This window comes from Vespula pensylvanica, chromosome 8 (assembly GCF_014466175.1).
Source record: "Vespula pensylvanica isolate Volc-1 chromosome 8, ASM1446617v1, whole genome shotgun sequence".
In the NCBI taxonomy this organism is placed as follows: Eukaryota; Metazoa; Arthropoda; class Insecta; order Hymenoptera; family Vespidae; genus Vespula; species Vespula pensylvanica.
In genome coordinates, this window is record NC_057692.1 from 1,176,439 (window position 1) to 1,202,040 (window position 25,602).

Genomic DNA, 25,602 nt, shown 5'->3' on the forward strand with positions numbered 1-25,602 from the left:
TCGTATGAATTAAACAATTTTATAAAAACATATGCTTACCAGATGGTACGTGCGGATGCGGACAACCTACCACTTTATGTTCTCTAAACCAATCAGCGCTTAACGGCCCTAAAAGTCCCAACGGTACCATACTTTGTTTCGAATAGAAAATGTAATCTATTATGCCCTTAAAATCAAACCTGCAAAAAGGTAAATTTTTCTTTCTTAATATATCAATAAAAACGAGGACAAATAACAATGAATTTTATTTCAAGTGAAATATATGCGTAACTTACGTGTAATTAGTGTAAGGCATAATATCTTCGCTGTAGGCAGATGCAAGTTTGAAAGAATGTGTAAATTCATTAGGTTTATCGCAACCAGAGATCTTTTGTAAGCATGATTTATAAGCTAAGTCCTTAAAATCGCGATGATCGGCCGCAACACGTCCCGACGTAAGAAATTCAATGACACCTATTTTTTAATAGATACGAATGATTTATTTGCAATAATTTAATATCACTTTTTTTTTTTTATAAATAATATTATAATGATTTACCTGAATCGGGTAGGGAATTAAAATCACCACAAAGTAGAAGCTGCACGTTGGAAGAGTCTGGCTTGTGACCAGGTCGGAAAGACTGGCCAGCTTGGTCCAAAATGGAACGTAATTCATTACTTAGCATCATTGTTTGTATCAACTTAACATCACAAAATTCAGGATCCCAATGAATGTGGGCTGTGCAAACTAAAATTGGCTGTTGTACTTGTGCTGGATCTGACGGCAGACCTGTATAAACAAACGTATTCGTATTAATAATTATAAAATAACTAATGCGAAAAAAAAATTTGTGTGTTTTATTACAAATAATATTCTTCTATACATTAATTTTAATAAACGAGGTAGAAAATATTTTATCAAAATTTTCCCATGCAAAAGAAATGTTGGTTCCGGCCGGGATCGAACTGGCGACCTTCTGCGTGTAAAGCAGACGTGATAACCGCTACACTACGGAACCTCGATGGAAAGTATTTATTAGAGATAAAACTAGTTATGCCATTTAAAAAAAAATTAATAATATCGAACAAATTAATAATATTTTCGAAAATATTACAATATAATCTTTTATTTCAAAAAATCGGAATCGGAAATCATACAAGAAATAATAATATATCCTATTTTGTATAAGAAATTTATTTACAAATTATAACAAATAATTTGATGTGTGTGTGTGGATGTGTGTGTGTGGATGTGTGTGTGTGTGTGTGTGTGTGTAGAGATATCTTGTTACATACATTTTAGTTTTACATTACTAGTAAAAGAAAAAAGGACTGTTAGAATATAATGTTATGTTTAAATATCTTACTAATTTTAATAGAATTATGTACTTTTTATCTATCTTTGTAGAAGTTTGTTTTTTAAAAGAAAAGTTATTGCAAACGGAAGTATATTAGATTTGCAATAAAAAAATACTAGAACTTTTTGTTTGTTTATACGTAAAAAGGTGGGTATATAATCGATACATAATATCTTTTTATAGGTTACTTGTTTAGAAAATGACGATTAAAGTGAATACTCCATAAAGCAAAAAACAGGGATAAGCTATCAAAGGACGTTGATTGTTTTCTCCAGACATAGTAGATAAAAGTCTAGAAGCTGACAAAGTCGCCCAAGCCACAGCCATTGCTGCAACGACTAAACCGATGGTACCACGAAGAGTAGTAAAAATACTAACTGCTGAAAGTGCTACAACAGGTAGTAAACAATAACCTAATACAGATGCCACTGACAATAAAGTAATATTATTGGTGCTACTCATTAACGATAAAAGAATGTACATCAATAGACATGAAATTGTTGCTAAACCGTATACATAACCAAAATGAGCTTTAGAACCAGCTAAAAGAAGAAATGCAGCAAGAGCTAAACAAAATGTAACCGGGCCAGCTAAATCGGAATCCTGAAGAAGATAATTAGCATCGTCTATTTGTCCTCTCCTATGAAACGGATTTAATACAGCCAACGTCTTTTGTACGATCCTATCGGGATCAATGCCAAGTTCTTCTAACAATGGTGGTTCTACTTCGTCTCCAAAACCATGGTCACCTACGATTACAATCTGTTCAATATTGCCTCGAAAATAGAAATTTTCTTATGGAATATATTATACCTTTTGTAAAATCATCTGGCGGATACATTTCACCGGCATAAGGGCCTTGCGTTGGATCTAAATAACTTTTGGGCGAATAAGCATTATATTCTGATTGTTGATCACCGTACGTTTGGAACTCAAATTGTTGGTTAGGTTGCTCGAAATCAAATGTCTCGTACTTGTATGAATTCGGATTCGGTTGAGCCCAATAATTCTCTTGTCCAGTGTAACCAGACATCTTGTCGATTTTATTATTCGTAAAATTATTTCTTCCTTGTCACTCTCTTTTTTAAATAACGCAAAAATAACTTCGTTGACGGCACGAAACGAAAAAAATCGGTAAAATCATCGTCGGTTAAAACGCTTCAAGTTCAAGAAAAATCCTATAGATTGCGCTACGTATCGTAGGAGACCGAACATACCGACGGTGGTGCACGCCATTTTTGTTTGCATTATTATCCGCCGGGATTTTATTTGTCGAGTGTCAGAATCGGTGAATACTTAAATTTTTCTTTTTTTTTTCTTTTATCTCCCTCGAAAAAATAAATCAAAATGTTACGTATGCAAATCGTAATTATATACATATAATTATATACGCGTAATTACATACACGTGTTTGTATACGCGTAATTATGTAGAGTGAATAGTTTCATATAAAATAACCTATAAAAAAAAAAAAAAAGAAGAAGAAGATGACCTCCGATGACCCGCCAAGAACATTGTCGTACGAAATCTACTGTAGCAGAAAAAAAAAGAAGGTAGATACGCATATATTCTATATCTGCAATAATCCGCGTGTCTCGGTTGCGAAATAAGAATTTCAACCGATATTTTCTTAACATGGTTATCTACGTAGAAAATGGTCTGTTATGCTTCACGAAGCTTTTTCGTGCGATTACGGGAAGCACACCTGGCTCACATAAACCTTGGTAAATATAAGGAGGGTGAGAAATAATATTTTTTTTCTCTTTCTCTCTTGCTCTTATTTATCTTTCGTTTTGGAACAGAGATCGTGCGAGAGAGAGAGAGAGAGAGAGAGAGAGAGAGAGAGAGAGAGAGAGAGAGAGAGAGAGAGAGAGAGAGAGAGAGAGAGAGAGAGAGAGAGAGAGAGAGAGAGAGAGAGGGAGAGAGAGAGAGAGAGAGATAGTGTGACTCAGCACCTACGCATTATTAACTCACTTATGCCCTAAGTAATCCTTGGCACGTGCCAGGAAGTAAGGTGATCGCAATAAAAGAGATGCTAACGGTATGAGATCCTAGGATGGTCATTCTAAATTAACGCCTGAGTGCCTACATCGCCGGAAATCAGTGCGATAACTTGTTCTCTTACAACAGAGAGATCGTAACAAACCAAGTATTATGCAGTTACTTCGTCTATTTGCAATTAGCCAGAAGGCAAGCGTTATCTCGCTGAGCAATTAAGGGAGAGTTACAAGGCGTCGGTGGTCGAATAACACGAAGAAATCGACCTCTAACGGGTGGCATGAGAGAGAATTAGAGTGAGAGAGAGAGAGAGAGAGAGAGAGAGAGAGAGAGAGAGAGAGAGAGAGAGAGAATTAGTTTAAACATTTTAAAGATAACTCGTGGTATCTTCTATCGGCATGATGAAAGAATTAGAGGTAAATTATATATATATGTATGTATGTATGTATGTGTATATATGTATGTATATGATAAGCATGGATATCGAATGTTATCGATTCCTTTTTTATTTTCCTATATAATGCATATTCCATCAAAATTTCGTCGAGGTTTCTATTGACGAACATACGAACGAAACATGGTATGAACCCCCTCAGTGGGAATGTATCTATTGACATTTCAAATGAAAATTATCGGCGTTATGGCTCTCGAAGTAGAACGATCCGGATTTTGTTTACTCGTCGAACGTACATAACGTACGTCGTTTGCAATGACACGGTACGATATATCGAGATAACGTGAATTTCAATTCCATCGTTTAAATAAATGCTTCTCTCGGTACGTTTGCGTGCAGGTTGTTGAAAAAAGAGACATACAGATAGACGGAGAGAGAGAAAGAGAGAGAGAGAGAGAGAGAGAGAGAGAGAGAAAGTAGCGAAGTAGAATCAACGTTGTAATATTTGCCGAAGCGTGACGGATACGATAACAGTGCTTTGTTCGAATAAAAAAAAAAAAGAAAAGAACGAAGAACTATAAAAAAAAAAAAGAAAAAAGAAAAATAAAAACTAGTGAAAAATAAAAATAAAACAATAGTATGCGGATTAACTCGCATTTAAAAGCAGAGAAGGGATTAGTCGAATGCAGGGACGTCTTTTTCGCAGCTTCGGACCTGAAAAGTCGCGTCGAATGTTACATACTATTGTATCTACCACGAACGAATCAACCGTAGGAATTCGACGTTTTTTTCTTTTTCTTTCTTTTTTTTTTTCAAGCGATATTGTATTATATCTGATCGTTCGATGGAACACACACATTTTAACGCATATCTTATCGTTTCGTAATCACGCATTGATTGGCAACGATATGTAAAATATTTTTGCATGTGAAAAAAAAAAACAAAAAAGGGGAAAAGAAAAGAGAAGAAAGGAACGAAGAAACGATAGCCTTGATTTGTATAGAAAAATTGTTCATAGAGAAAATTATTACAATCATTAACGGATGTAGATCAGGTAAGTAATTTACATGCAATACTGCCTCCTATTCACTTTCCCGTATAGGTTTAAAAGATAACTCGCACGCATTATAAATACAGTTACGAAAGTCAAGATCCAAACCGCACATACCACTGTAATGTTCTTTAGTCGACAGAGAACGATTATTAACGTTTCATAAAAAAAAAAAAAAGAAAAAAGAAAAAGAAAAAAAAACCGTGCTTCGCAAACAAAAAATCTTACTCCGTCTCTCACTTGGACTATTATCTACTGTCCAAAAAACGCAAACAAAAAAAAGATTCATAGTACCACGCAAAAGTTTTATATTCTTTCTCGAAAAAACGATAGTATTAACATCCCCTATCGAAATTGTATTAATCATAATATCATATATGGTATATGTATCGAATCTTGTATCGCGAGAAGAGAAGAAACGATAGAAAGATAATCTCTTTAACAGAAGATTGGAATTGTTTCGACGAAGAAAAGAAAAGAAAAAGAAGAGAGAAACAAAGAAGAAAAGAGGATGAGAAAGAAAACACTAGGAGAAAACGAGATAAACTCGTCGATTAAATACGATTTTGGTGTTCCGCGTAAGTTCGAAAGAGTATAAAGGAAGGATCGTGTTTGTTTGCGGGCTATAATTAACGAAGAACAGGCTGTTTCATCGGACCTAGGAGCTTTCAACGGACCTACCGCAAGAAGCTTATGTGCGCGCTGAGCCGTCGTGCGTGATGGTCGCAATTTTCGTTCTGCGAGAGATTAACCACAACGAAGCGAGAACATTTTGTCGAGCTTCTCTCATCGAAGGATGGTGGTGGTAATGGTGGTGGTACGAGAAGAAGAACGAGAAGAATGGAAGAAAAATAAAAGTGGAAGGGAAGATAGAAGGAGAAGGAAGAGAAAGAGGTGGAGAAAATGAAGGTGAAGAAAGAGAAAGAAAGAAAGAAGAAGAAGAAGAGCATATTTCTCGTCAAAGAGCAACGGAGACTCCGAGACATGCTCCGGAGCACCTGCCCCTTGAGAAATCCCCATTGGATCCAAGCAATCTTTACGAGGGATCTATAACGAGAGCGTGCAACGTTCTGTCCACTAGTTCTTTCTTCTATCCTTTTCATTCTATCTCGAACCGGTTGCCACTGCGAAAAACACGAGGAAGAGAGAGAGAGAGAGAGAGAGAGAGAAAAAAGAAAAAAAAAAAGATGATGCACGTTCACGCACAATGGACGCGTGGTGCAGTCACGAAATCCGATTATCGATACGATATTGCTTTCGCGATAAGGACGATCATTCGGAATCAAGCCTCTTTTTATCGATAAAATCAAATTCCTCTCGTGAAGTGTCGGATCGAGTTGGAATAGTAGGGGGAAAGTGGGAGTGAGGGATGGGAATGAGAGTGGAAGGGAAAAAAGGTGTCAAAATTCGTTCGATTTTCTTTTTTTTTTTTCTTTATCCTTCCCCATTTCTTTTCTCGTCCGACGTAAAAATTGAGTTCGTCGTTTGGGATTAAGGATGTATTAATTATAATATGTATAGAGACGAGTAGAAAGGCTCATAAATTTTCAGTAGGTCTGATCTCTCGGAAAATCCGTCGTTGAGCCGATCGTAAATCGATTAGAGAAAAAGAAGCTTCGCGTTTCGTGGAGAGGATCGAACGAGGGTGATCGAAAGTTTCCTAGCACTTTGGTTTTCTCTCTCTCTCTCTCTCTCTCTCTCTCTCTCTCTCTCTCTCTCTCTCATCCTTCTTCCTTTGGGAAAGCAGTAAATATCCCAAGTTCGTAGACGTTAAACGTCCGTTTCCGTGGAATATCCGTACGATACTCTGTACTAGGATATTCCGTAAAAGCCGCTACTGGCGTTTCGCTCGAATCGTACGGCCGATAAAAGCTCTCTTTCTCTCTCTCTTCTTGGATCCAAGAGAGAGAGAGAGAGAGAGAGGGAGAGAGAGAGAGGGTACTGTGTTGGGTGGGTATAGATTGAAGCAGGGAAGAGGACGATATTGATTCGTTGGGTAATTTACGAGGACCTCCGGCTCGAGCCGGCGTGTCCTGGTGGAACGGGACGGTGGCTCGCGATCGGTTGTTGTTGCGCCACCAACACCAACATACCAACGTCGAAGGCAAGCGGTATACCCTCCATTCTAATCTGGGGTGATTTATTCACGTAATGGGAGCACCCATATTGCCGAGCGACTCTCCTCAATTAATGCTCCTCGCGCGGAGTTACGTTATTGAAACGTCTACTGGCGGGACACGATCGCCTCGACTCCGATTCTCTTCTCTTCTCTTCTCTTCTCTTCTCTTCTCTTCTCTCTCTCTCTCTCCTCTCTCTTCTCTCTTCTCTCTTCTCTCTCTTCCACAAGAGCATAGAATTCACGCTCATTCCCGCGAGGCCACCAGGTGGTCCAATTTTCCTGAGTACCTTGCCGCTTCATCGGTGGTACTAATACTAACGTGGAATATCTACCGACCGGTTCTAAAACAGCTTTTATTTGAATTTCGATTTCGTCGAGTTTTCCATCTTTAGAAGAATAATTATAATTTGATCGTGGTTGCACACATACATGCATACGTACGTAGCTCGGTGAATGATATCGAACTTTTCAAACTCGTTCGGCGACGAACTGTCAACCCAGGAAATTTTAATGTGGAAATAGAGAAATACGAAAGAAATATGTTGAATCAAGTAGCGACGAGATAATCAGAGAATTCGTGTTATGTTAAAAACTCGGGGATACCTACCGATATCCCGCAGACTTTATTTCCTGTTTTGCGGAGTTAATCGTAAATTCTATGCTAGTCAAAGTGCCAGACCCAATAATATCGGCCCTATCGACCGTGAAAGCCATCGCCATCCGACTTCCTTAGGACTTTTACGTGGTAAAGCGTACGCTCGGGATCCTTCCTTTATACCATGAGCTTCCACGCTTTATCCCGACCTATCTTTTTGTACTCGGAAGCTACATTACCTACCCATTCAATATCACACGGTAGTTATCGTGCTATGAAACAGCTGCACGGATTCTCGCTCCCTTCTCGATTCCTCCTTCCTCTCGATAAAACCCATTAAGGAAGACCTTTTAAACTCGTGCATAATTTTATTCTGTTAACTAGCCACGGAAGGATACGTCTAGTACTATGCCGTTAACCTTATGCTTTAATGATCTCTCTCTCTCTCTTTCTCTTTCTTTCTTTCTTTCTTTCTTTCTTTTTTCCTTTGTCTCTGTCGTATTCTTTTTCAACGCACTATCGATCGTAGATTTTGAATGAAACTCGAATTTGAATCTTACGAAGGTGCATCTAATCGACAAAATTAAAAATCATTGATCATTACGATATATATATATATATGTTTTTTTATTTTTTTTTTGTATTAAAGTTTATCGATTTAAACTTGACTAGGTACTGTTAAATAAATTCCATCGTCGAATTCTCACGCGATATACATTCTGGATTTCTTTACTGAAGACGTAGAAATTTACATATTACTGATCAAGAATTATTGGAATACCTTGTCCGCCTTTGGAATTTCGCGGTTGCTCGCACCGCCCGTGGTCATCTTTAAAAAAGACTACCCTTAAATCACGTCTATCCAATTAGTTCACCTCGATGTCTCGTGCAAGACATAGCAAGGATTGCCGATACGTCAAGTTTCTCTAGTCGAGATATATATATATATATATATATATATATATATATATATATATATATATGTACACGAGTTCTTGCTCCCTGACTTATGTATATACGCACGCGCGAGCACGCAAATATTCGCATCTTCTCTCAGGGCATAGACGGCCCACGCGTTGTCTACCGGAATATATCAGTGGTTCTTACTTTGAAATTCAGAACAATTTCTATTCATTTTTAATACCTTTATTATTATTATTTTTTTATTATATCGATCGTTAATAAACATATCTTCAAGTTATCAGGAAGTCTCAAATGATTTCTAATTCTTCATATATATATATAGATATATATCCCTTTTGTCGATAAGAAAAAATTAAATTAATACTACCCTCATTCGATCTCCAATTTATTCGCGATAATTTCGATAAACAATATAGGATGTAGTAAAAAAAGAAATTCGATAGGAACACTTTAATATCTTATATGAAACAGATAGAGAAGAAAATGAAGAACCACTGATACATATCTCCAGCCAGGAGGCTATAAGTTTCTGCGGAGAAAAAGAAAAGACGAAAAGGCGAGAAAGAAAGAACAAAAAGAGAACGAAAAAAGAATATATAAAAAATAAAAAGCATACAAAATAAAAGAGAAAGACCAGAGGAGTGACACCGAGCCTCGTATACTTGTGAGATAGGATTGACAGTTCTGAAAACGAATTATAAAGCTTCCTCTATTGGTTGCTGTACGATTGCTCCGTGAACTCGTGCCACTTCATTTTCCTACTGGCACTCCTCCGCTTGAAACTCGCTTCTATCGATATCTACGTCCATATAGATTGCTATACGAGGAGAACTGCTGGCAATTAATTAAGCGCTCACTCTGGACGCGTAATACGGGACTGGCTGGCTAAGTTTACCGTCCAATACGGTGATGAGGCAGCGTCATGGTGATTGGTAAAAAAAAAGAAAGAAAAAAAAAAGAGAAAAAGAAAAGAGAGAGAGAGAGAGAGAGAGAGAGAGAGAGAGAGGGAGAGGGAGAGAGACACGCGATTTATCAGAAATCTCATAAGAGAACGATTCTTACTCGACAGTCTTACTTACTTCGACCCGTATCTATATCTTAACGTTAAAATAGTGCTCATTGCTTCGAGGCTGATCGATATATCCGGTTATTACTATCACTCCGGTTAAATAGATCTTCTGATACGATCAAATGTCTGTACGACGAATGTATAATATCATAATTCGTTCGAGTGTTCGTGCTTTGAAATTTCTTGGATAGACGTTATGGATCAATCCTTAGAAAAAATTTAACTCATAGATATACATACATATATATCATGGAATCGATTTTGATATACGAACGAAAACAAATTCTTTTTTCCTTAATATTTTACATTCGTATTACGATACAAAATATAAAATCCAGATTTATGACTATTTTACGTTTTTACATTCACGTTTTAACGTTAAAAAAAAAAAAAAAAAAGACAGAGAGAGAGAGAGAGAGAGAGAAAAGAAAAAGAACAAACTAGATCAAAGATCTAAATCTTTCGTGTTAATATTAGACAAAAATCTATATGAAAAATAAGGTAGAGATATAAAAACTTATAAATAGAGTCGGTGATAGCCCATCTGTGTATATCCCTTCTAATCTATTCAAGTGACGCGAGGATGCTTCAACGTAATTGGTTCAATCCCGTCCAACGAGGATGAGTTAGCAACAAAGATGCAAAAGCACGTTGGATGGGTACATCAGCATTCGAGAAAAGAGAAGGCGGCTTTCGTGATTACCGGCGCCGGAAGGACGATTTATTTTCTGAATATATTATACTCGCGATACTCTTGGGAGATTAGAGATCTTGTCAACTTTCTTGGGCCAACGGTATTGATGGATCATATTCATTGTGCTCCACGTTCAATAATTCTACTAGAAATTCTGCGTTCAATTTTTATCTTTCGAATTCTCTATCTACTCATTCCCCCCTCTCTCTCTCTCTCTCTCTCTCTCTCTCTGTCTCTTTTTCGAACTATTAACATTGATATCTACTACTCGAGAAAATATATAAATATGTAATAATACATAATTAATATTTAAATATAATAATATTACGATACTATATATGTAATATCTCCCTCCTCTTTCTCTTGAATATTATTATAATATAATATGTAAATTTATATTATTTATTAAATATTATAATAATAGATATCAATGAATGTTAATAAATGATAAAACAGATTCAAATCGATCATTTTAATAAGATCATATTAAATCGTGCGGAAATCGGATTGAAATTTCTACGGAAGCTTGCGAAACATTTCATTTTATTTTATTTCGTATATTTATTTCTTCTTCTTTTTTTTGTCCTTCCTTTTTTCTGTCTTCCGGAGGCTAAAAGAAGTTTAGAAGAAATCATCGTTCGTGTAGCGTAGAAACGAGTTATCTTAGCGAAATGGAATCGCCTTAACTGGCCGGGGTAATTGAGTTGGGTGCGTTCGATCGGTTAATATTCCGCTCGTATTTCAATGCGTTTATTAATCGTCCAACGGTGGCAACTGCAACACGCAACCCTCGTTCCTCGCTTTATAATACCATGGATGCGTGCGAAGAAAAGAAGAAACGGATTTATTACAGTTGCTAATCCCCATGGTTCGTTTCTCTCTATAGGGTGTCCCTTCAAATAAAATTTCTACAACCCTATCTTTTGATCGATATTTTTCATTGAAAATGTTGAACACTCTTTTTTTGCTATTTCTATGATAAATTTATATATATATATATATATATATATATATATATAATATGTATATGTATATATATATATATGTATATGTATATGTAAAAGGCAAGAGAAACACGAGCGAAGACAGTATATTTTGATATAATTACTGCATGTTACGTTAAATAATAATTAATCTTCTCATTCCCAAATTATATGTACCTTCGTCAAGTCATTTTTAATGCAAATAAATTGCATGGATTTATAAACACTATGTACACGTTATTTCGTCCTCGTTTGCGTCCGGATATTCTTGTCAGGGAGATCCTCCATCAGGTTATCCAAGGATCGCGTGCAGTGTATGTAAGGATTCGTACATCCCCATCAATTATGAAAACGATCGAGAGAAAGAGATAGAGATAGATAGAAATGGAGAGAGAAAGAGATAAAGAGAGAGAGAGAGAGAGAGAAAAGAGAACGATCTTGAGCGCTAATTGGCTCGAATTACAGAAATGCGCATACAGAAAAATCATTAAGTATCTTCGACGATGATGAAAGTACATAGTGAAATATTTATGCTTTTTCTATTTTTTCTTCCTTCCTATTTTTATCCTGCTTCGGAATTTTCTCGAACGATCATTAAAAATAGTCGAGAAAAAGCAAAAGCAAGGAATTTCATTTCCCTTGAAAACTTTCTCTTAATGTAATAATAACGATAATAATCATGATAGATAATAGCCGATACTAATCAATTATTTATTGGGGCCATCTTAACGCTAGTTAATTCTCGCAAACTTTCATTTCGCTTTATTAGACATTCTCTCTCTCTCTCTCTCTCTCTCTCTCTCTCTCTCTCTCTCTCTCTCTCTTTCATCTTATATTTTTTCCTATAGCAATTAAATTCCTTTGTCCCATTAGGGTATCGTATCGGTAAATTCAAGTATTTAGTAAGAGAAGGACCGGTTTAATGAGCGTAAAAGGCTGAGATGTATGGTCGAAGAAATACGTTCGGGAAAGAGAGGGAAAAGAAAGAAAAAAAAAGGAGAAAGACAGACAGACAGAGAAGAAAGAGAAAAAAGAGAGAGAAAAGCGAAGATCCGATTCTTCTTTCGTTTCTCGTTCGGTCCATTCTCTTTGCCGTCAGAAAAGTCGACTGTAAACGATTGTCGAGAATCTTTTATTATCGGCGTCCTCCTTTCTCGGAGGTTATCGAACATAGGAGAGTGCTTTTATCAATAGGTCGCACTACTTACTCTCGATGAGAGTTTATTTCTCCTCCCTCCACTTTTTTACTCGACTCATCCTTCTTTTTTTATATATACTACATCTATATATATATATATTTTTATTTTTATTTTATTTTATTTTATTTTTTTTTTTTTTGTAAAAAGAGCTCGCATACCGTGGCGAGGTCTCCAAGCGACGACTTTAACGAGGGCGACCTGAATATGTTGGATGGAAGAAGCTGTAGGGGCAAGCCACCACACTCGTTTCGATCTCGTATAAAATCCATGATAGACGAATACACAGAGACTCCTACAGATATAGGTATACATGTCTCTCTCTGTCTCTGTCTGTATGTATGTATGTATATGTATGTATATGTATGTATATGTATATGTATGTGTATACATGGTAATATGTCCGATTAAAAAAATAAATACTCACCGTTGTCCCAAGCGGCTTCCTTCGTTCTAAGAAGAGCAGCCAATCCAATGTTATCTTTGGGCATAACTCTGTTCAGCATATTGTCCGAACCTTCGGCGTTTGCCATGGCCAATTGATTGAATTCGACTAAATGCTCCTTTATCAAGGTGAATCTGTAAGAAAAGGAAACAAGAGAAAGGAAAAAATTAAACGAGTAAAAAGTGTATGTATAAATAGATTAGATAAAAATTTTCTATCGTCCATCCGACGATTTTTATTCTTTCGTTGTCATAAGTTTTCGTAATGGCTGACACGACTCAATTTCCCTGTCGCGTTCACGAGAAAATCTTCTCGTCGCTTTAGTCGTAGTCGTTCTAGTCGTCGTTGTCGTCGTCTTGGTCGTCATCGTCATCGGTATACGATAGGTGGTGCCGATTTTTGTCGTGGAAAAACTCGTAGGAAGGCGTATCACGTATGGCATGCCGAGTAGAGCCTTCCTTTTGCCGATATGTGTGGCACGTATAGTCGAGAGAAATATATTCTTCACCGAATCCCCATTACGAGCCATCATCCCCCGTCCCCCTCCATCAGGCCGTTACCCGTAAACAAGATTGAATCAACGTCACCCGCAGTTGCACAACAGATGTCGTGCCGAGATTGTATAAATACTCTCTCGGCAAGATAAAGGTAGAAAGAAAGAGAAAAAGAGAGAGAGAGAGAGAGAGAGAGGGGCGGGGCGGGAGGAAAGAGACTGTGCTCTCGGAGAAGCTCAACGTAAATTGTACATTGGAGAAAATGGAAATTCTTTATTGGAAAGAAAGGAAGACAAAAGAAAGAAAAAGGATAGAAAGGGCAACAACAAAAGATAAAAAATACAAGACGAGAATGATGGGAAACAAGATGAACGTCGCCAGAGATTAATAAGACGATTTTCTTTCCGCGATAGTATTTTACTCTATTTTTTTTCTCTTTCTTGTCCCTTTCATTATTACTATTATTATAGTTAAATGTAGAATGAGATGTTATCTAAAAAAGAAAATCCTATGGGAGTAATTCTATGTTTCAAGAAAAAAAAAAGATAGAAAAAAAAGAGAAAAGAAAAATATTTTATGAAAAATCAATACAGACAACGAATTTCATTTTTCGAAAATATTTTTTTCTATTTGATTATTTTCATGGCGTTCATTAACCCATGTAGGATTAAGGCCATACATATTAAGGCAAGAAAGGAGCGTAAACGGACTCTTGTTCTAGCTTTTAAAAAGGAAGCCGCTTCTTCCCTCCTCTCATATATATATATATATATATATATATATATATATATATATATATATATACATACACATCTGTGCGTTAGCTGTTAACAGAGGCCATTTGTGCACCGCACCATTTCTGTCTCGTATCTTGTTATCCCCCGGAGATTCGAGACCAAGCTTGCGTAATATTTCCCCGAGATGCGTTTGCGCACGTTTAAGATACTGCAAATGGAAAACTACCGTCCACTGTCGTTCAACGAAAATTTCTTTCTCGTGTTATGTCTAGCGATGAAAACGTGAGAGAGATTTTTACGAAAATTTAAGAAAAATAAAGAAAAAAGGAAGAGAAGAAAGAAAGAAAAAAAGAAGAAAAAAAAAGGGGATGCTACGTAGCGGATATTTCTTTTTTTCCTTTCCATTCTCTCCCTTTCATTTTTTTTTAATTTTTATTATTTTTAATTGTTTCTCCTTAATTTTCCTTTTTTTCTTTCTTTCTTTCTTTTTTTTTGATTTTTCTTTCCTCATCCGTCGACGATTACTTTCGTTAAGAGTAACCGCATAGTATCGTTTTTCTTACGACATGTACTTACCGGAAATAAGTTGGGTCGAAATGGCGGAAAAGAAACTTGGAACGATACGTTCACCGCGAAAAGAAGGATAAAAAGAATCAGAAGAAAAGAGAAAGAAAGAGGAGGAGAGAAAGAGGAGAAAAGGAGGAGGGAAGTAAGAGGGAAGCACGACCTCGTGGGCCACGACGCGAGTCAGAAGTATCGACGTTTCCGGAGTATCGTCCAGCCGCTCATCCGTTCGAAAACTTTCGAATCACGAGCAGGCACGCCTAGCAAGACACGAGTATTACTTCGAGAAGCTCTCTTTCTCTTTCCCTCTTTCCCTCTTCCCCTCTTTCTCTCTTTTCTTTCCGTCCCCTATTTCTTCTTACCGAACTAATACGAAAGTTTGACGGAGAGTAGTTGGGGAACAAATATTTCGTTGGATCTTCCAAGTGCAATAAACCGAGCCGACGAAGTAGCGAAGAATGGTGATACGTGCTTTTGGCGAACGGACTCGATTATTCGTGAGTGAGAACGAAAAAGAGAGGAAAAGAGAGAGAGAGAGAGAGAGAGAGAGAGAGAGAGAAAAGATCGAAAGCAATTCGTTCTATCGTGCCCTCGAGTCTATTTGGAAGCCAATCGCTCTATTCGTATACCAACCTACTATATATACATACATATATACATACATGCATGTATATATATATATGTATATGTGTATATATATATATATATATATATATATATATTTATATGTATATTCGATAACGTTTCCATCGAGGCTAATCGTTGAAAGGCCGAGAGTAGGGCAGTTAGGTTTGGAACTCGTTCGAGGAAATATTCGCAAATTATTCCGTCTGCTTTTCACAAGCTTTGGTGTATACCTGTATACATATAACATGTAACATGGGTGCACACGGCAACGATGTAGGTCACATCCGAAAGCTTTGTCATTTGGCTGACCTTAATATCGTCATAGAGACGTCTGTTCCACGGAGCATTTATGATGTCAGAGTATAAAGGGACGTTATATCACTCGACATATGTATGTATCTACGTTAGAGCGAATTAATCGTTTCAATTCTCTATTTCTCTTTCTCTCTCTCTCTCTCTCTCTCTCTCTCTCTCTCGATAGTCAACATCGTTTCATTTATTCCAACGTATATTACTCTATTATATTATACGTCAAAATTCAGATAATCGAGAACATAAAGATTTACTTGTTGAAATAATACAAGATTTTCTTTTAATATTCCGTTCGAGATCACATCGTTGTTTCTTTCAAGTCTTTTATCTTTTCCTTATGTCGTCATATCTTCGTGTAATAAAAAGCGTATCATATTACTCGACTTCTTTCGTTTATCTTTCCGCGAAAAACGGAAATGCGTAGACGGTATGCAAGAGGATCGCGAGATACATCTGCTACTGCTGCTGCTACTCCTGTAGCTGCTGCTCTTGCGTCTGTTGCTGCTGGTGCCGTAGATGCTGTAGCTACTCTCATGGTAGGTAACTCGGTTCGTGTCTTCGTAAATTGGATGTACTACTAAGGTGAAAATGCAAATTTTCTCTCTCGCTGTCCGCGTTGATATTTGTTCAAGTGTCGAGGGAAACGCTACTACGAAGCGAGTACTACGTTCGTTCACTTGCCGCTTTATCTCGAGGAAATTTGCATTATCTTGTCGTTGCCGTTTGTCCCGACGTCATAGAGCTCTCAGTTTTAAACGACTTATCCTAGCTCGCGTTAAATATTGTCATGGATATATTTCGATGTCTCCTCGTTAAGTCAGTTCGTCTTTCGTGGAACAAAAGGACACATCGGTGATGTGTCAAGGGTAAAGAAAGTTTGATTAAAAAAGTTGACCGCGCCCTCTCTCTCTCTCTCTCTCTCTCTCTCTCTCTCTCCTTCCTTCTCCTTTTCATCTCCCATCTCAATCGTTTTTTGTCCAACCGTTCCAAACGAAAAACTCGTATTTAATAATCCTTCCTATTTTTCTCCTTTCGTCTTTCGTCATTATTTCGAACTTACTTACCAAATATCACCGAAGTAAGAGGTAAAACTTTAGATAAAAATAATTCAATTTATATATAATACTTACTTGGCTGTTCTGTAAAAAATAGCGCAACCGTCGACGTACTTCCTGTCGTTCTCGGCCATCGTCTTAGCTCGCGATTTCGGTGAGAAGATACCGTCGTAACCGTCGTGCTTTAACTCTGGCAGGAAGAAATTGTAGAATTGGTCCGTCTCGACCTCCTGCAAGCTGATGATGTCCGCGGCATAATGCCGTATTTCATCGAGGATTCCCTTTTTCCGATATTCCCAATCGAGAGCCCAGCTTGGACAATAACCGTACATTTGCCGTGTCGCGTACTTGTCGCACAGCACGTTGTAACACATTACCGTAAATATACCTATAACAATAAACAAGAATTTTTATCGCTCGCTTTTATTCAAGTTACCTAGTCGCTGCCACCGTCTAGCCAGCGCCATTGCCACTGCCATGACAATTTTTTTCATTACTATGATATATATATATGGGTAGGGATATATATACACATATACAGAGATATATGTAGGTAAATACATATGCTTGCGTATAACCTAAGCTCTTCTTGTTCTCTCTCGACAAAGTCGAAGGAGGAGGACCGTTATGAAACGGTAGGACATTTCGTATCTCGATTTATTGTCCTATCGATTTATCGTCGTCAAGTAGAAGAACCGGTTGCATTTACAAGTCTCAAATATATATACACACACACACATACGCATATATGTCATATTTACAACTTTGAATCTTGTATGAAAATAATACAAAGTTATAAGATTCTTTCGTAATCTTCACGTTACGAGAAAATACCTTTGACGTAAATCTAATGTATCTATAACGAGGAAAATCCTCGTGAAGAAAGAACAATCCCGAAATTTCTAAATATAAATATTTTAACTAGAGTAAACGTTAATCAGATAGTTTACAAGCCTCCGTTAAGCAGCTTTGGATCGCTTTAATCGATTAAGATCGCTGCTGCTGCTGCTGCTGCTGCTGGTGATGCTGTTGTTGATGCTGTGGTATGGTCGTTAATCAACGACAATGTCCTATGCAATTGATATCGAGTTAATCATTCCACGTCCTACCTATCGCGTGAGAAACCGATTGAATCGGAGTCTCTATATCGGAGGTAGTTCGATCACGATGAAATTACCGATCGAGAAAGAACCGATCGATCGGAATGAGAACGATCGATCGCGTCAATGTTCGTTTCGCGCTCGGTATCTGACTTTTCAGAGATAAAATCTTGAAAGATACGAGAGGAGGATGTTGTAGACACCTACTTTCGCCGTCTTAAGATACTTACGAAGGACATAAGCGTGAGTACGTCTGTCTATCCTCACGCGTCATAGTATATATGTACAATATATAAAGTCTATCGATTAAAACGAGCAGACAACCGTGTACTTACTTACTTATGTACGTCGTTTCTTACTCGTCGATTTTACGACGAACAAAGTTGACTCTGATCTACCGATTGGATAAGGGAATCAACGCGAACTTAAATGTCTTCTCGACGTCTCTCAATTTAATCATAAATTACATTTACATTACGTTAGTTCACGCTAACGCTTGGCCTCACCTGTCCGAGTTTCTCCTCATTCTTTTTCGATACATTTTCAAAAATTTCTATCCTCGTACGGTCGTTCGTCGAACGGAATAATACGATGATACGATAGCAATCTCTTCGTGATAAAAAAAAGAGAGAGAGAGAGAGAGAGAGAGAGAGAGAGAGAGAGGAAAACAAGAAAAAAGAAAAGGGAAAATAAAGAAAGAAAGAAAAAGGAAGAAAGCGATTGAATCTAATTAATAACTTTCTAACGTGTCTGGCATAAGATCCTCTTTACTCCTTTGAAGAATTTCGATCTTGAGATCGTCGTTGGCATTTTGGAAAGACTTTTATCCGTTTAATAGAAACTTCATGAAAGAGAAGAGTCGAGGTGGAGAAAGAGGATGAGAAAAGATTCGATAGCGTTAGTAATTATACAACTTAGTAGTATCGTAACGAGCAACTCTCTCTCTTTCTCTTTCTCTCTCTCTCTCTCTTTCTTTTTTCGTCAACGATCGAGGTAAGTTCATAGTGAGATAAAACGTGCCTCTTCACGAACGACGCGATGCTATTATGGAAATTGTTAGTTTGAAGGAAAATTTTCAAAGCTGGAGGGACTTTAAAGAGAGACCCTCTTTCCAAAGTTTTTCCCTCGTGGTTTCGTTGATATGATACGTATACATGGTGTGTATATGTGCGCGTGTGTGTGTGTGTGTGTGAGTAGAGAAAGGGAGAAAAAGAGAGAGAGAGAGAGAGAGAGAGAGAGAGAAAGAGACGATGTAGTACATACAAGCGTGTGGTTTCGCGTGAAATCGCAAACATCTCGTTTCTCCTCTTCATGTATTATCTTCGTCCAGCCGCTAATCGGCAATCGCGGAGAGTAGCATAGCACTTTCGATATTATTCCGTCGTGGAGCTTCGATATCGAGGCCGAAGATAAACCCGGCTAATGGCGGTATACACGCCAAGAGTTTATTATATTCCGTACGGATAATCGCTTGTTTATGATAGAAAAATGAGAGCGCACCTAGTAGAAGCCGTTACCGTTAAATCCATTAACGAGCCTCGCTAGAGAAGATTTTCATTGTGGCTTCATCGTGGAAAAAATCTTTTTTTCTTTTCGTAAACTCTTTCATTTTGTTTTTGTTCTTCTTTCTTTCTTCTTTCTTTCTTTTCTTTTCTTTTCTTTTTTTTTTTTTTCTACGATCTCCATAACGAATCAGCTTTCGAATATTTTTCTCATCTTCGTTGAGCTAAAATTTTTGGTATTTTAACGACCGATGAATACGACAAGCACAGATTATCAAGAAAAGTTGTATTCTTAAATAGTTTGTGTCTATTTCTTGCTAATTAACTTAAAAATACGAAAATCCGGGATCGCCGAAGATTCATTGGCATTTTAAACCGTCGTGAAAGTAGCGCCGTGCATGCGGATTACCACTTCTCTACCTTTGGCATCGGCGAACGTAACTATTACTATTATCCCTGAGAAAGTTGACGTTTATTATTGCAGGTAAGTACGATCGTCGTTATTACTACGTTCCACGTTGGGTTAGTTACTCCACGCTATTTTCCTCTTGTAATCGTTTGAACCGTAACGCAAAGTTACCGAGACGTCAAATAAAAAAGAATTTTATTCGAGAAGAAAGTTTTCGAATTATAATATATCGATAGATTTAAATCGCTTAGAGCGTTTACATTTTATGATGTTAGTTCAATTTCAACTGAACATTATAGTTAGTTATTTTTCAATCGTTAAAGAATTTACTACTATTTTTCTTCAATTTTATAGGGGTTTACGTCTTTTGACAAGTAGTTATGGTTTTTCTATTAACTACGAAATAGGAAAATAACGAAGGACGATACAATACAGGAAGAGAGATAGAGAGAGAGAGAGAGAGAGAGAGAGAGAGAGAGAGAGAGACTTTGTTGGGCTAAGATATTCAATTTTTGCCATTTCATCAAAGCAGACATCTTGTTATCCGTGGTAGGATCGTTGATGGGTTAGGTCGATGGGATTACAAGAGCACGCCGTCGGCGAAAGGAATTTGTGGAAAATGAAGGAGAGATAACTTCGTTTGGTACGGATGCGTTGGACAAAAATTGATTTTGCTTTACGAAGTATAACGAGATATAATTTTGACGTTAATGTTAAGAAATTCTTTTTTTCTATTTTTTTTTTTTTTTCTTTTTTTCGTATTCTTTAAAACACAGAGAACATCCTCGATCATATCGAATTAATATAAAATGTCAATGTTATTTTTCTTCGTACGATCGATCTAAGAAAATCTCACAAATTCGTGGTCGAGATCTACGAGGGTTCTCGAATTTCGACAAACTGTTTACACAACGAACTGAACTATAGTTGGAAGTTGTTCGATATTGTCGGAACTTGTCGCCGTTGTAAAAGTATCCTTTCGAGAGAGAAAGAGAGAAAGAGGGAGAGAGAGGAAAGAGGAATACTTGACTCGCATCTGTGCTCATGGAATTTCTCTGGAGCGACATGATATCCGCAAGTCGTAAACTAAAGTTCGAAGCAAGTGCTCGAGGCACAGGTTCGTCGGCAAACAACATCGTTGATAGAAGCACCTACGGAAGTCTTCTCTACGTCTGGAGAAACATCCTTTAGTCATACTTTGTTAATCGATTTCATTTGTAAATTGTTTACCATTGTTACGAAAGCACGAGTCGATGTTTCCAACAGTGCAACGTTAATTGATATCAATGCAAACGATATCAATAGAAACGATATTAATTCAATCATTCACAATAATTCATAATAATTTTCTATATAAAATATCACGATTTTTTTTCCAACGAACCTTTCAAAGATATTGAATGACTTTAATTTCTTTCGAAGTTCGAGCTATAGAAATAATTTTTTATATAAAATCCGACCATTTTTTCTTTTTCCTTTTTTTTTTTTCTTTCTTTTTTTTTTCTATTAGAAACGCCTTTATCGATAGTAATGAGTACAATAGAATTATCGAATAGCGTACAGACGTTATCGCACGATTCGCTACGGAAAGCGATTGTCAATGGCAGGTAGGACTTGCTCGAGCGATGCCAGACTCTCCATTCAAGACTAGGAATGGTATTTCCGAGGTCAACGATGCCGTGACCTACCTCAAGAGTCGCCAAACCAGTTTCAGCAAATCCGAACAAGTTACCTAATTTACGCGCCAACGCGGTGAGAAAGAGATGGTAGAGGTAGATGAGGCGGTGCCGATCTTACGAGCGAGACGAATTTATAAAAAATTTATCTTCCTTCGTTTTATGTTTCTCTTAAATTTTTCAACTTCTTTTTGCTTTTTCCTTTTTCATTTATTTTCGACGTTTTGCATACCTATGCCTTCGAGATAACATTTATCGAGATTTTTTTTTTATTTATATATATATATATATATATATATATATATATATATATTTGAAGGATTGACAGACGATCGAACAAATGCCATTATCTATCTGATAAATTTGTTCTCTAAATACATATATTACGAGTTGTTTTCGTAATCGAAAAGTTACGAAACGTACTACACACAGTACGTAATAATACGTCGATTTATTTTTCGTCATTCAAGATTTTACTGTATTTATTATTTATAACCTTGAACGTTGACACCTAGCCTGTTTATTCTTTGACTGCGTTTAGGTGTTTAGAAAAGCGCGAATGGAACGCGCGTTAACGCGAACGCGTACAAGGGCATAGACCGAAAGTTATGCACGAGGAGTAGTAGTTTTACGCGTTAATAAATAATTCAAGGTATCCTTGAAAATTCCATTATAAATACTGGACGTTCTTCTATCGATAAAAATTGATAGTATCGAAAGTAGTTTCACTTTTTACGAGTTTCGTTACGAGTTTTTACATATCTTTAATGCTTCGTTTTTATTTCTTCTTTTTTCTTCTATTTTTCCTTCCTTCTCTTTTTATCTATTTATTTCTTTCATTTATATATATATATATATATATATTTCTTTCTTATTAAAAAATAATGTTGTTATTAGAAGAGAATTCGGAGAGAAATATTTTGGAGAACGATTTCTCACGTTTTCTTTTTTTTTCCCTTTTCACGAATATTAAGAAATACATACGTACATATACCTATATACATACGTATATAGATGTATTTCGCGTAGAGCAATGTAACATAGTATTCGATACGTCTTCAAAATGCACCGTTCGAAGATCGTTGGAAAGCTTTTACGTATACTCGATTCTAAGTCGTCGGTCTTCTCTCCTAGGAAGGCTCTTTTCATATCGATGGCCCTAGGCCAGAAGCTCGCTGACCCGAACTAAATTACATTTCGATCCTTACAAACCGTTCGATGAAATAGATTCGCGGTAACGATTATACGTATGTATGTACTTATGTACCTAAGTCTCTCTCTCTCTCTCTCTGTCTCTGTCTCTCTCTTTTTTTAAAGATAAGAGTGACATCATTCTTTTTTTTCTTTTTTTTTTTTTTGCTCCTTCACACGCGACGCACCGACTCCATTTGAAGAGATAATTTTTTTTTTCTTTTTTTATCCCCACTTTTTTTCTTTTTTTTTTCAGATTTACATATACGTACGTACATATACGTAGACATACGTTTTAGTTTCGTAATCTAACCAAACAGGGAAATAGAACATCCAATGTCGTATATAACACAAAGTACTAGCCAGAATTTACATCTGCTAGTACACGTTTCTACGAGCGTAAATTGTGGCTCAGGAGAATGCATCAGCCGTGTTTATCGATTACGATCTCGATAATGTAACCACATCGTTCGTCAAATAGATTGCCAGAACTATGCGATAACGGTAATGCGATACGCGTATATAATCTAACTGTCAGCGAATCGATATACAGACTTACTACTACTACTACTACTACTACTACTACTATTATATAAAAGTCGCGATTATACGTTAGAATATTTAAACAAGGCAAATATTTAAATAATTTATTTACGTGGATTTGTTTGACGATTATTATTTTGAAATAAAAATGAAGTTCCCGAGTACGAGCCTCATCGTAATTTTTATTTGAAGAAAGTTAAGGATCGCGTAACGTCGAGGAAAAGTGAAATTATATCGATTTAACGATCGTGTTGCAGGAGAATGTTTTAAAATATCAATAGATATTAATTAGAGAAAAAAATGTTCATTACACGGATACATCGCGCTCTGTTACTTTCTACGATTACGTAGTAACAATAATAATATTACGAATTAACACGATCTAAATAATAAGGTTGAATTTCGATTAATATTCGAATATAATTAATAATACAGAGTAATTCGTCGAACGGAGGATGGGATCGGTATTATTCGTTTGTCTTCTTTTATAAGGTTAAATTAATATTAATAAACAGAGCGTAAGAGAGAGAAAGAGAGAGAGAGAGAGAGAGAGAGAGAGAGAGAGAGAGAGAGAGAGAGATGTATAATTAAAGATAATTATACTAAAACTTTGTCACGTTAGTCGTAAGAAGATAGACGTAAAGTGAATTTGGAAAGTGGGTCAAGGTGGACTTAGAACTAATTTCTCGAGGTAACGAGTTCCAAAGTGAGTTCTAATATCAGACAAGGATAGATCGTCGAGAAGAGAGAAAGAGAGAGAGAGAGAGAGAGAGAGAGAGAGAGAGAGAGAGAGAGAAATAGAGAGAAATAGGACGACTTGGAGGAAAGGTATAAGGTAAAATTAAAAACGATGTCACGGAGAATAATAAGTAAGAAGAAGGGGAAAAGGGTTTGCTGAGGATATCGCAAGGTGCTCTGTAACTTCTGTAACGATAATAACAATAATTATGATAAAAGTGGTAATGGCGATAGTTACTTCGAAGCGTTTGACCGTGGCACAGAGTAATAATAATTCCTGCTAAGAATATAATTGCTTAGTTACAAGTATGGGAATGGTAATAATACATAATAGCTCTGTCCCTAAGAACTCAACTTCCTTAGCTCGTATGATTAGATATAATGATTATGATTGTCAGGCTAGTTGCGAGAAGGTACAAGAAGTAATTCGCACGGTCCCGCCATCGAGTTAAAGAATAAAGAAGACTTAGGGGAATATGTTAGATTAGGAGAGTCATTAATCTAGTTTAGCGATGGTTGCGCGTGCTCGAAGTTCATCACATAGCCAATAGTTTTTCAAACAATTCCGAGCATTCCTTTGATTCTACGATATAGGACAAATAAGAGCACACTATCGTCTATCGTTCTTATACGAATAATCGAACGGGTCGACTCGATCCTTTCGAATCTATATCTAATAAATAATGTAACGAGTTAATTAAGATGAACCTGTGTACTTTGATCGATAGATCGATGTCGTTAGAAAATTTAAGCGTCGTTTCTTTCCCATGTTCCGTATGTATTAAAAAGAAAAATAGATCGTACCGGGAAAAGAAATTCCGAGTTTATAAGACAAGAGTTTCGAAGACAAGTGTTTAGATAAGAGATGATATATGTAAGTATCAAAGAGAAAGAGGGAGAGAAAGAGAGACAGGGGGAGAGAGAGAGAGAGAGAGAGAGAGAGAAGAGGTTAAAGGTTAGGGAAAATGATTTTGAATAAAAAAAAAAAGATGAGAAAAAGGAAGAAAGAAAGAGTAAGATAGGCTCGTATAGGAGTATAATGCGAACGTATTATAAATAATGAATGGTGTATAAAACATAATGAAATGATTTATCGCTTCTATTCCACCGAGCTTAGCTGACAATGGATTCTTTTTGGCTGACAACGGTGGCAGTGGCAGCAGCAGGCGGTGGAGCGGTTTCTGTCCCTCTTCTTCTTTATTTCTCTCTCTCTCTCTCTCTCTCTCTCTCTCTCTTTCTTTCTCTCTGTCGTTCTCCCTCTCTCATTCACTCATTCACTCGGTCACACGCACGCCTGCACACACACGTATAGAGAAAACGTGGTGGCGGGTTAGAACGCAATAAATCTATCCATATGGCGTGGAATGGCCATCGGCGTGGTGAGCGTTGACCAATGGTCAAGGTGGCTGCTGTTGGGAAAGGGTACGTTACCTTGCCTCGAGTCACATTTATTAACAACACGGTCTATTCTCTATTCTCTATTCTCTACTCTCTTCGAACTGTTCTTCTATTTTTTTTCTATATATATATATATATATATATATATATATATATATATATACATATATATATATATGCATGTATGTATGTATGTATGTATGTATGTATGTAATAGGAGTATTACATATTCTCTTTAAATATCTTTATATAGATCGATTTGAATGATTTCATTTATTGTAAAAATAAATTTTTAAAGAAATATATCCGAGATTCTTTCTCCTTTTCTTTTTCTCTTTCTTTCTCTCTGTAGTAAGATTTCCTTGTTTACATACACAAGTTTGTAGTACAGCAAATGGAGCAATAGTAGTACTCGACTTTTACTCGATTGTTTCGTTTCAAAACAAAAACA

The 25,602-nt window shown here is 36.7% G+C and overlaps 2 protein-coding genes and 1 non-coding gene across 9 annotated transcripts in view; all 3 read right to left on the reverse strand.

Moving 5' to 3' along the window:
• Positions 1 to 25,602, reverse strand: part of LOC122631094 (CCR4-NOT transcription complex subunit 6-like) — a 527,872-nt gene that overhangs the window by 5,329 nt on the left and 496,941 nt on the right. For all 7 annotated transcript variants that reach the window (XM_043816355.1, XM_043816359.1, XM_043816356.1 and 4 more), the window contains 5 exons: positions 16,670 to 16,982; positions 12,788 to 12,939; positions 539 to 769; positions 276 to 453; positions 40 to 179 (listed from right to left, as the gene is read on the reverse strand). In XM_043816355.1, the coding sequence (XP_043672290.1) occupies positions 40 to 179; positions 276 to 453; positions 539 to 769; positions 12,788 to 12,939; positions 16,670 to 16,982 (1,014 nt within the window). The remainder of the gene's footprint in view (positions 1 to 39; positions 180 to 275; positions 454 to 538; positions 770 to 12,787; positions 12,940 to 16,669; positions 16,983 to 25,602) is intronic.
• Positions 926 to 998, reverse strand: Trnav-uac. The gene has a single exon. It is a non-coding gene; the product is annotated as a tRNA-Val (tRNA).
• LOC122631099 (protein YIPF5) lies at positions 1,510 to 2,531 on the reverse strand. Its single transcript, XM_043816368.1, has 2 exons — positions 2,151 to 2,531; positions 1,510 to 2,086 (listed from the first exon to the last, which is right to left on the reverse strand). Exons 1-2 carry the CDS (start codon positions 2,368 to 2,370, stop codon positions 1,530 to 1,532), a joined length of 777 nt encoding a protein of 258 aa, XP_043672303.1. The 5' UTR covers positions 2,371 to 2,531; the 3' UTR covers positions 1,510 to 1,529.

What these genes read in the sequence shown, in the direction of transcription:
- LOC122631099 (XM_043816368.1), bottom strand. Translation starts at nt 2,370, where the DNA reads ATGTCTGGTTACACTGGACAAGAGAATTATTGGGCTCAACCGAATCCG. An exon ending in GCCAGATGATTTTACAAAAG is followed by an intron (nt 2,087 to 2,150) that starts GTATAATATATT and finishes TTGTAATCGTAG; the next exon opens with GTGACCATGGTTTTGGAGAC.